The 12,564-nt window shown below is 37.6% G+C and overlaps 1 protein-coding gene across 1 annotated transcript; it reads right to left on the bottom strand.

The window, feature by feature from the left end:
• Positions 1-3,075: 3,075 nt before the first annotated feature.
• LOC146566953 (sialoadhesin-like) lies at positions 3,076-7,334 on the bottom strand. Its single transcript, XM_085286559.1, is given in 6 exon segments — positions 3,076-3,298; positions 3,395-3,464; positions 5,248-5,529; positions 5,605-5,910; positions 6,148-6,516; positions 7,292-7,334. Coding segments are annotated over 6 exon segments (1,149 nt in total). The 3' UTR covers positions 3,076-3,219.
• Positions 7,335-12,564: the final 5,230 nt, after the last annotated feature.

The following is a 12,564-nucleotide window of genomic DNA, read 5'->3' as shown; positions in this document are numbered from 1 at the left end:
TTGTATTCACCTGGGTCTCTGGGTTTAAAGGCGGTAGTTCACGCTCTGAGTGCTGCACGGACCTCTCCTTTAACCCACGGCTTCTGGTTGGGGTAAGTTCGTACATTTGCCTGTGGTATGACGTCATTGATGCATTTTCATTTGTAAATAAAGTCTGTTACATACTCAGCATAATTGTTGATGTTGTTGTCAGCGGCAGTCCGGAAGACTTCCCAGTCTGTGATGCTGAAGCAGTGACGTGGGGCGCTGTCTGATTGGTCGGTCCAGTATTGAACCGAACGCGACATGGCTGATCACTTTTCAGCTTGCAGCAGAACCGAGGAGTGATCTGATTTGCCGAAGGTCAAACATGGTCCAAAATGTTCCCACTATGCCTTCTGATGATACTGCCTAAAGGAAGCATGTATAATGTAAACAGAATTGGTCCTAACACAGAACTCTCTGTGGACGTGATATTGATAATTGAATCGGAGTGTGCAGAGATGCCCCTGACACAATCCAGCACATAACAGCAGGGTACAAGATGCAACAGAGGCATCAGGATCACACTGGAAGATGGGCAGGAAGGGAGTAAGTCGGAGACCAGTGGCCACCAACTTGCAGTCTCCTATCTTTTTTAGATTGCACCTTCTGCATAAGATATAGTCCTCCAATGTGCACCATTTGGCAAAAGGAAACAAATTGGAAAACAAAGTGGTGCCAAAAAACAAAACCCCACATGCACCACGACGCAACCTCCAGCATTAGTCATTTTCAGTGGCTAGCACAACTGTCGCCACTAGGTGGTGTAGGCTACTTGGATGGTAATCACTATGTTGTTGTCTCCCCTCTCAGGACTTTGACTGGACCCATTCATCTACTTCCTAATATAGAATCATGATTAACAAACTGCTGTTGTAGTCCTCCATTTCTTAAGCATTTCAATTTAGAAACAGGAAATGAAAACTTGACTCTGACCTCAAATCCTTTAGATTTATTTCTAAAAGAAGTTGTAAGATGTAAGATGATTGTAAGATGATCCCATATCTTGGAATAACTACCCAGAGAGCTCACCTGAAAAAAAGCCACAGTTATATTTATGATTATTAACATCTGTGAGTTCAAAACAGTTGAAAAATAAAAAGTATAATAACTATAAGTATTTGTGAGTAAAACTAAAACTGTAAAAATCAAAATCTTAAGATCAGGAAATAAGATCCCCACATGTCAGTGAAGTAAAAGAAAAACAATTAAATAAAAGTTTGAGTGAAATGAAACCAGCTTTTGAACAGCTAAGATAAATCATGCAAACTAGTTTTTATCTTGTCAGAAAGAACATATAGACATGCACTGACTATCACACTGCATAATGCAGTCAGTTTTGTTCTTTCTCCTTTTATCCTGCAAAAGAGGAAGTCAGTCATTACTGTTTAAAATTATTTGCCACCCTCAATGTTCTAACTTGACTCAATCAAAAGCCTCAAAAGCTCAACCTTACAGAACATACATAACAATATGAACTACAGTGTGCTAGGACTTGTTAGTATGTTATTGACTTCTGTCCCAGCTACTGTGCTGACGTTAAGATGCTGTTCTGCTTGTAAAATGTAGCAACTTTCTACAAACCCAGTTCAGAAAAAGTTGACACTGTGTGAAATTGAAATTAAAAATACTGACGGCCGCCAGTGCTTCACTTCATTCTCATAATAAATACACATAGGGTATCATTTTCAAAAACCCCACATTACCTTATTCTCGATTTATTACACTCACAAGATTTTTAGAAAACGTGACATCTCTTTACTTTACCTTGGTCACCAGGATTCGTGCTCATCTGAGATTTTTAGCAGATGCACCTATGGTACGAATTTGAAATCCTGTCAGCCTTTTATGGCTCAGGGGTAAAAACAGAATCCAAAGATTTGAAGTCTCAAACGTTTCCAAATATGCAGGGCTTTGGACTAAATAATGAAAACAAGCCAGATGCAGCATCTGTGTTTTCCAAAATAATTTTTCTGACTTCCACTTTTCCTCAGTCCATTTTAAATAAACTTTTGTTAGGACTAAAACGATCAAATAAAGCTGTTTTTATGATTTTATATAAACATTGCATGTGATCATTAAAGTGTTGGCACTCTGTGTTTTTGAGTCGGATGCTTCATTCAACAAGGTTGTCTTTATGAGTTTTATTTGCCTTTGCAAAGAAGTCAAATGACAGTACAGAGAACATGACGGCACTTTATGTTTTTACAAAGAGCTACAGTAATACTAGAATATATACAGAATCAAAGTATCTACCTGCCAAAGATTACATGATGACAGAAAGAGACAATATGAAGCCTTTCATTCAGTAAAGTCAGCTTGACACACAAGCAGAAGAATCTTATAATACATCTTATGGAGAAATGATGAACATAGACTCTCTTGCATATTTATATCAGGGAGTTCTTTTCTCAAGGTGCATAACATAGGAAGGAGAATATTTAAATCAAGTACACAAACGATTCAAACATTTTTATGGTTTACAATTTCCTGCTAATTGTTACGACATAGCTATGCTGTAAATTTCCCACTGAAGCAAAAATCCCCAGTTAATATTTAAACTTGCGCTAAGTTACGTGGCTCTTGGCAAACTGGACATTTCATATTGAAATGAATTGACGGTGCTTGTGAAACTAACCACACCTATCCTATCAGCACCATTTGGAGATCGCGCCCACACAATATTTTGGTCAGATATAATGCAGAAACTACAGTATTATACCGGTAACACAACTTCGGCTCTTTGCAAGTACCTGCACAGACAGTATGCTAACACGAAGTTAGCCAAGAATCCAGAGTCATGTTAAAGCTGAGTAAATGCTGAACCTTGCCCAGCACCGTGATAAAGGGGGGTGGGGCGTGGGGTGGGGGACGTCCTTTTCAGTGAAGCTACCCACTTTTTGAACATTTGAACCTGGGTGTACTTAAGCAATATACTGCATTACCTTTAAGAAAAGTTCTGTGTAATGTGTAATAACTTTTCTACTTTTTTGAGTATTGATCCCAACACTGATCACAACAAATGAATCAATTCCCATCCTTAGGGAAGGCAGCAGTGGTTTGAGGAGAGATAATTCTGTAATAACATCCCTATAGTCAAAGTAAAATGGTCATACACAGCTGTTGAACATCAAACTATAAACAAATATGTTACATTTTAATGGTTTAGCAGGTAGCATTTATCATCCTGCAGTCACTTTAGTTGATGTGTTGTGATGTTACTCTGCTCATCTGACAGCTCTATGTCTGTTTGTTGGAGCATCTTGATTTGAACCAGCTGAAGGATAAAAACAAATGAGAAACAATTAATCCTTTTTGTTTTATTAGAGACGAGTCGTTTCAAATGAGTTTGTCATAGAAACATTTGTCTCACCACTCAAAGATGCTCAGTGTGGTCAAAAGCATTATGATTCCCACAGTCTTCGTTATAGTGTAGACACCAACCAGGTTTCCAGCTGTAATGAAAAAAAGAGTGATGAAAAATAGCGGCAGAATAAATGTTAAAGAGTAACTGAGGTCTGTTAAAGTGAATCAAAGTCAAGAAAACTTTAATTTATGAAACAAACAGTGCAAACAACTGCTGAAGAAGCATTGTTTTGTTTTTAAAATTTCACAGCTGAAAAACAACATGTTGAAAGATGAAGCACAATCTATAAACAAAAAACCATACCGACGCTCACATAAGGCACACTTCTTTTTGTCTCTTGTATAAGTATAACACCAAAAAGTTTGAAAGAAGGAAAAGAAATTATATTAACACTTTGAAATTGGATTCATTAAAGAAAAATAAAATAAAAATCTGTGACTGACTTTACCTTCACAGTAAGTAAGAGTTGAGAGAGCAATGTCTGCTGATGTCTGATTACCCAGATCATTAGTAGCCACACAGTAATAAACTCCTCCATCTGTTACATTGAAGCTGTAAATCTCTCCTTCAGATACTTTCACAGCTCCATCTCTGCTCTTCTTGAACCAGGTGAAGCTGCTGACTGGAGGTTTGGCTCTGCTGGAGCAGGTCAGGTTCACCCAGCTGCCTGCTGACACCAAACCTGATGGACTGATGGATGCTGAGGTGTTTTTGGAAGCATCTGGAGAAAAAGAAATATCCATAGATCAAACTCTGACTGACACACAAAGATGATCAGTGTGCTCACAAGAATTGTGATTCCCACAGTCTTCACTACAGTGTAGACACCAACCAGTTCTGTAATGCAAGAAGATTTCAGAGAAAAGAAATCTGCATGAAATGACAGAATAAATGTTTAACAGTAAATTGTCTGCTGACTGTGTGGAGAGAGGAGGAGACACGCAAAATGAAAACGTGATTGGCTGATTAAAGAACCAAAAACCAAAGGCAAAGCCAATTCAATGATAAACAAAAACCTAAACTGGGAAGACTAGAAAGAAAACATTAAATATCTTAAACGTGAAAACTTGGCATGGATACATTAATAACTAGAAACATGACAACAACATAACAGATGACCGGGGACAAGGAATGAATGACAGCAGACCACATGAATACACACAAGGGTCATGATGGAAAAGAGAACACATGGGGAACACAGTTGGGATGAATGAACATAACGACAAGACAGGAGGAAGTAAACTGAACACACAGAACATGGGATGTAAGCCCGTCAAAGTAAAACAGGAAACACGCAGACTAAGACAAACAGGCTTAACATGACGAACCAACGAGGAAAACGTATACTATAAACCCAGACGTAGGGAAATGGAAACTGGAGATGAGACATGGACATAACTAAGCAACAAACAGGACTTGATGGCTAGGGAGAACACATGACAGATGGAAATGAACACAAGGGGAAACATGTAAACAGAGGGAAGAGAGAGAGGAAGAGACGGGGACACGAAGGAAAACAAGGACATCACTGAGACACATAAAGGACAAAAGGGACTTAAACACGGGGGACATGACAAACTTGCACACTGAAGAAATGATACTAACCAACATAGTGGGAGAGACACTGACATGGGAGGAAACAGGGAAACTGAAACTGAAACTAAATTGTAAATTATACAAAATGGAACATAATAATACAAAAAGGGCAGGCAACTCAAATTGTTTTTAATGTTTAAAGGCTGAACAACCACACAGTGATGGATGAAGCTGATTTTTATAAAGTGAAATTCACTCTCTTATCAATTGTGAAGTATATCACAAAGAAAACTTGAAAAAATGACAATGCATTTTTTTTGAGAATAACTGGTGAGTAACTTTACCTGCAACAGTCATATGAATCTCTGTTGATGTCTGATTACCCAGATCATTAGTGGCCACACAGTAATAAACTCCTCCATCTGTTACATTGAAGCTGTAAATCTCTCCTTCAGATACTTTCACAGCTCCATCTCTGCTCTTCTTGAACCAGGTGAAGCTGCTGACTGGAGGTTTGGCTCTGCTGGAGCAGGTCAGGTTCACCCAGCTGCCTGCTGACACCAAACCTGATGGACTGATGGATGCTGAGGTGTCTTTAGGAGCATCTGGAGAAAAAAAAATGAAGTCCCACGAATCATGATATGTTGACAGGATCCAACAACAAACTCTGATTGTCTTACATGAAACACTGAGAGTCTCTTCTGTCTCTGCTGTCTTGGTGTCTTTTCCTTGGTTCACAGGATATCTGGCAGAGCAGCTGATCTTCTTTCCATCATGTGTGTCTGACAGAGTGATGTTCTGCTGGATTTTAGTTGTAAAGCTTCCATCTGTGTTTTCCTCTATTTTGTTGTGAGAGTCTTGTTGGAGATTCCAGGTGAGTTGAGGAGGGGAGTGTGGACAGGGAGTGAGAGCTGAGCAGGTTATAGTGACAGACTCCTTCTCCTTCAGATCACCTGGGATTGTAATACTGGGCCTCCAAGGAGAATCTGTGGTTTCACAACACAAACATCAATACTACAGAGCACACATCAGCTTTTAAAATCTTTAAAACTTGTCCTGTGAAATTTTACTATTAAATTCAGACGTTTAGAAATGTCATCAAGTCCTCAGAATAATAACAGTGCATAGACTGAAATAAGAAATTATAAACATTCTCTTAGTGTCAGGCTGTTAGGACAATTTTTCATGGTATAAAATCTAAAACATTTTTCTTTTTTTTTTACCTCTGACTGTTATTTGAAGTGGGTTACAGTCTGCTGTCGCCTTGAATCTTTCACTCTCTACTCTGAAGAAGTATGTGTCTGTGTATGTGGTGGTTAAATTAGAAAACAGAGTGGTGCAGTCTCTCTGACTCAGGTTCCCAGTAATACTCCTTGGATAACCTGCACCATTACTGTTGTAGATGACGTTGGTTGGATTTCTGGCATCAATTTTAATCCACACTCCAAAGGTTTTTCCTGTGCTGATAAATGTCTGTGCTTCTTTGGGTTTGAAGCTACATGGGATTTGCAAACAAGATCCACTCAGTGCTTCCATCGTCTTTGGTGCAGTTATGGAGAGTGCTGTTTTATCAGAACAACCAGCCAAAGCACCTATAAATAAAATTTAATGATTAACCTGTTGAGACATTAATATTATGCAATTAATTACATTATTTTTCATTCTCACATTTCTGAGCAAATTTTTCTCTTTTTTAATTTTTTTTAATTTAGAATTTAAAAAAATCAAAAATATAATTTTTTTAATAGAGAAAATAAAACACAACATATATATAAAACAATTCAAAAATATGAGATACATAATTTCAGAGGTTCTTACGAATTCAGGATGCCTTGGCAAAATGTAATGTTTCCATTTGTCACAAATCTCAACAAATGTATCAACCTGTTAGAAAAAATAATTTTTTCCATTTTGAACAACCTCATGCCAGTCATTTAGTGATGGGATTTTTTCCCACTTAGCCATCTCTTAGTGATAGTCTTACGGGCAGCCAAGCTCAAAGTGCCATATAACAGCTTGGTCACTTTATCCACGTTTACTGAGTATAAACATCCAAACAAGAGTTCATTCCAGTTAAAAATAATCTGTAACTAAGAGTGTATCGAAACCCAAAAATTGTTTTTCAGTGGGCAGGACCAAAACAAATGGAGGCGCTTTCTGAGCAAATTATTCTCTTTTTTAAAATTAGTGAGATAACAACAAACTTTTTTATTCCTCTGTCGTTAACATTTTGTACATAAAACATTTTAATCTAAAGTCAGGATATAAAGAGTTTGAAAAAGTAATGCTATGCTTGCTTGGTATCTAAATAATGTTCACTTTGTAAAATAACTTCAGTGTTTTTGAATGACTGAACAAACAGCTCACCTGAAACAAACAGGACAGTCAGTAGCATGCCAACCGTCATCATGTTCACAGAGCTCTATTGCCTGAATATCTAACGAGAAAAAAAATGAAACACCGTTAATGATTATTATCTATGGTGCTGTAACATTATACTTATTTTGTATTTTAAGATTCACGGTAAACTTTTATCTGCACATTTTCTTCTGTTATCAACATTTAAAATATAAAGTTGTAGTGACACAAAGCTGTTTATTTAAAACTGGAACATCAGTAAAAGAAAGTTATATATTCACTTGTCAGCACATCAAAAAAAGGAAAAAAAGTTATAGCACAGAAAATTATTGAATAAAATCAATAAAATGTTACCAAAGAAGCCCAAGTGTATTCCTATCATTTTACAGTTTTTGCAAAATTACAGTGAACCGTGTCAGCCAATGTTGAAGAAAAGGAAGTACAGAAAGATGCTGTTTAAGAAAGTGCATTAAAATCAGTTTGTCACAAAGCTGCTAGGTGTCACATGATGCCCTAAAAACTGTTTAGAAATATTATTTCTAAACAGTTCTAAACATATTATTTATTTTATGCATCAGTTCATTGATTACAATAGAAAGTTACTCAAATTACTTTTACAGTGTGTAAACCAGGGTGGTCAAAATGTTGAAATATAATCAGAATAAGTGCATCCTTAAGTAAAAACAACTGACTGCTCTTTTGTATCCGAGTGTTTACTCTTGGGATGCTCGTAATTTGATTCACAATTTTAAACAGTACATATAATTGTTTATATGTTTTTATGGTCAAACAATTCAGTAAACTACAGAACACATACATTCATACAATCTGCTTAAAACAGGCTGTGAATAGAAAAAAACAAGCTGTGAAACAGTGGCACACCGAGCTGATTTGAAGCTAAAACTCCAAACATAAACTGTTTTTATTCTTTCAGCTCTGTGCTGTTTAAGGGTTTGAGAGTAGAGTATAAATATCCAAGCAAAATTCAAACATAGGCTTAGTCTATGTTCCAATTTCATCAACAAGTATAGTCCTGTTTTAGGATCATATTTTAATGCTTATAGAACAATAAAAATGTAAAATTGTTCATTGCCAATTGAAAGAAAAAACCCCTCATAGAATAAAGCTATGTCTTAGAATTTATTACTGATGGTCAATAGAAAAACACACAGAATTTATACACAACTGAAAGAATTTTACCCCATTTTACACCCTCTTAATTCCCCCACAGACACCTGAGGAATCTTCTAGAAATGTGTTTTCAGTATTGTGATATACGCCACTAAGAAGTGAACGATATTGCAGTACAAGAAAACCCAGGTTTTACCCTGAAGTTACCTGGGCAAGGCAAAATCCTGCTTTTTAGTATAGGCCTCTCATGTTATTCTACCTTAAAAGATAAATAAGCAAATCTTTCGGACTTCAAAATCTCATGGAAGCACTAATTACTTGGGAGCTGGAAGCACTGAAGTGAATTTGTAATGTGTTCTGGTTTCCCCTTGCACCACCATAAAAACAGTGGTGGAAAACAGACTACCCAAGGAAGAGAGAAAGGAGTAAGGATGTTTTCTGTTAGAGAAGCACATTAACAGAAGATGCACAAGAAAACACAAGCTGAATGCAGTCTACATAGCATGTCAATGTTTCCTTGGGCAAGATACTGAAGGCTGAGTTGCTTCTGCATGCATGCATGCATATATATGTCTGTGTGTGTAAATGCTGAATAGAAAGCACTTAAAAATAGAAAAAAAGCTTGTGTGAAGGGGTGAATGAGCTGTGTTGTAAAAAGCACTTAGTGCTCAAATATGGTAGAAAAGTTCTATAGAAGAAAAATATTTCTTCTGTTATTTTAAAGCGAACTATGAGAATTATGATATGCAGCATCACACTGGCTTAGGGATATGGTAGGAGCTTCATGTAAGTTACATCTACATAGACAGGACTGGCAAAAAGTTTAAAAATAACTTACCTTTTAGCTTCTTTATCAGTTCCTCAACACAAGTATTAAAATTAAATTTTTGTGTAACCACATTTGCGCTCTTTCATCAACATATGGTTAATTGTGACTCCAGAAGACAAACAATGAGCAGAACACTCACGCAGAGAGCTAAAATTTTGCTTGGAGGACTCAACCAACTTCCTCCCTGACCAACTTCCCCAAAATACAAAGTCTCATTGTCACAAGCGCATACATTTACATATATATTTTAGCACATCAGCACTGGCTGCATCAGCACTTAAAATAATCACAAAGTGTGACAAAGGCCTCAGTAGCAACATATTTTGGTTGTTGAGGAGCACCACCAGGCGTGTGATTTTTTGATGTGAGTATAGTTATTAAAGACAGCACTTATTTTGTATCTGAGCTCAATAAATGATATTTCATTTTTAATGAAGCAACAAGTCTAAATTTTGATTGTATGCTATTAATTAATAGGATAGACTGGAAATAAGCTATTTCTGTTAAATCTCACCTTCTACTTCTGCAACTGTCACGGGCTGCGACGGCAGACCGTGGAGTTGTAGGGAAAGAAGGGCCCAAACGCGAGACTCTAGTGAAAGACAGTGGATTTATTTATGGACAGAAACGACAACTATATACAATCCAAGCACTGTGACTCCTGTGGCGATTCCTCTAAGAATCCCACACAGTGCACGTGTCCATAGCAGTGAAAAGGTGACAACTCCAAAAACCCGATTCCACTCCGTGATTTCCCCTCGTGACGACGTTCCTGACTCCCGACTCCTGGTGACACAAAAACACACACAGCTCAGCAGGCAGCCTTTAGTAGTGAAGCCGATCTCAACACACTACTCTACGGAGGTACTTAACAGGTTCGACTTATAATTCCGCGCCGACTGGGGCTCCGCCACCTTCTTAAATAAGGTGCCCCTCATGAAGCCATCAGCTGCAGCTGGTGAGGGCTAATGGGCGGCAGGTGCGGCAGTCCCCAGTGCGGGAACACTTCCGGGTCGCAGTCCCCTCATCAACCCCAAAACATCCGGGAGCACACAGGGAGAAAGGACAAAAAGGGAGAGAAAACCACCATAACATATGGAAAAACATATACAAGAAATACATGAGCTCTGGGTCATCAGACCCAGACCATGACAGCAATGTTTATGTTGATAGATGTAAATGACAAATCATGTATAATCTTAGTGGTAAAATACAAAATTATTATAAAAATCACTCCATCTAGGAGTTTTGTTTAGAAACATAACAGTACGCACAAATAATCTATTCATTTATTCCCCCCCCCAAACAGATCTCAGTGAATAGAAATAGTGGGTTGTTGTCGGATCATTTAAAAGCATAACAAAATCAGTAAACTATTTTTGTAACTTAACTTAAAAACTGAACGTAAAAACCTAACTTGCATTTTTTTTGTATTTCTATATATGCCATGGTGATTTGTCAAATCAAATACTTTTCAAAATATTTTTTGTCTTTTTTGAATTTTTCTGTTGATGATGAAACCCTTTCAACAGGCTTTTGGTACTCTGGTACAGTTTTTTTAAATATGTTTCTTTTGACATTTTACAGAAATGTCGGGACAATAGACTTACTGAAGTAAGAATTTAGCATTTAAAATAAGGATGCTTGCATTTCGACAGTGTTTTTCATTTATGTTCTTATTCAGCCCTCAGTTTGTTCTCAGGGTGGTTTAGTCACGGCTTTATATACATACAAACTCAGACCTCTCACTGATATAACATTACAAACATTCTTGGAAACTGCAACTGAAAATCCTGTAAAATAAATAATTATATAACAATAGTTATTCAATAATTATTGTCAAGAAGCCTGAGATCCCTTGGCTTAGCTTCAACAGAAATTAGGCAAAATACCTGAAATCCAGCCTTTGTGGTTGTAATGTAGCATAGACTGACAGAGTTTTAGAACTTTTGCTGGTAGTTATTTCTGCTGTAATCAAATCAGAAATGTAATCAAAATACAATCATAAATCAGTAACTCTCTCTAATGTACAATGTCTCTGTGCAGATGAGACCTTGATCTCTGTATGTGTGTGTGAGGAGTTTGCCTAAAAAACTGTCTGTGTGTGTAGATAGTGAAGCAGGCAGAAAGACAGAGAACAGTGAAGGTTTTCGATTTTATTATGCATTAACAACCAGAGGAAGTAATTTTCAAAGATTCCCTAAGATTTTCTCTGAATACGGGACGATTCCGTCTTTTTACAGGACGGTTGGCAACTCTACTAACTAACCTTATGAATTAAATAAAGTTCACTATCAGTACCATAGCACCCACCCAGCTGTATAGAAACTCCGTCATGCTAGCTAGTACAAGTTATTGTAACTGACGGTAAAAACTCAGCACAACGAAAATAAACTCCACCTAAACTTGGTTTATATCTGACCCAGATAGACTGCAGGTCATAACTTCTTACCTGAAATTCAGTTCACCTGACACTCGGACCGGCGGCCGCCTCGGGTCTCTCCTCCTCCTGCCTCCCCTTTACCTCATCTACCTGCTGGTCTCTTGTGGCAGCTCCGCCATAGCCACCACCAAACAACTGAGTTATTTTACACATTTGGCAGCATCTGGCCAATCCATCACCTTTCATTGTTTATACTGTTATAAAAAATTTTTTTAAAAAAAATCATCGGCCCATAAAAACCACTGGCCAGCGGGCCCGATGGCCAGTCCAGCTATGACTGAGGCTTAAAGTGTGATATTCAGAGGAAGCCAAACATGGGCTGCAGTCTGGGGACAGGTCAGTGAGTGATGGTAAAAGGGCTGAAACAGAGGACAGTAGCATCAGTAGTATCAGTGTGAAGTCTTAAATGTGTTGCAGGAAATATCCGAAGTGATTAACTTGCAATGGCTTACTTGTTTGCAGGTAGAGGCACATGTGGGGAGGAGGTTGGTTTGGGTGAGTTTAAGGTGTTCCAATCCGTGAGAGCAGGGAGGCAGGTGTAACAGAGTTAGAAAACAGCTTAATAAATATCCTCAAAATTGATGTGCTTTCTGAATAGTTGAAGCCACCTGGTGGACAAATACCACAACTGCATTGTTAAGGTTCTAAATCACTGCACAGTACATGCCTCAGCAAAGGAAAATAATCCCAAGCTGGAGGTAGGTGCACGTGAGTGATGCTGTTTTCAGTTTTGTATGTTCATTAGTAAAAACAATTTCATAGCAGTAATTGGTAATATTAGTATTTTTATTAAGAGCAGTACTAGCATGTACCCTGAAAGTTACAGTCATTTTGGTTTATTAATAGTAACTTTATTCACAAGTAGTATTTTTGGTGAGC

The sequence above is a fragment of the Mchenga conophoros genome, linkage group LG9 (assembly GCF_057382185.1).
Source record: "Mchenga conophoros isolate Kocher_MC1m ecotype Shallow Benthic linkage group LG9, M_conophoros_male_GT1.1, whole genome shotgun sequence".
NCBI lineage: Eukaryota > Metazoa > Chordata > Actinopteri > Cichliformes > Cichlidae > Mchenga > Mchenga conophoros.
The sequence above is the reverse complement of the archived record's forward strand: the minus strand, read 5'-3'. Positions and strand labels throughout refer to the sequence as shown.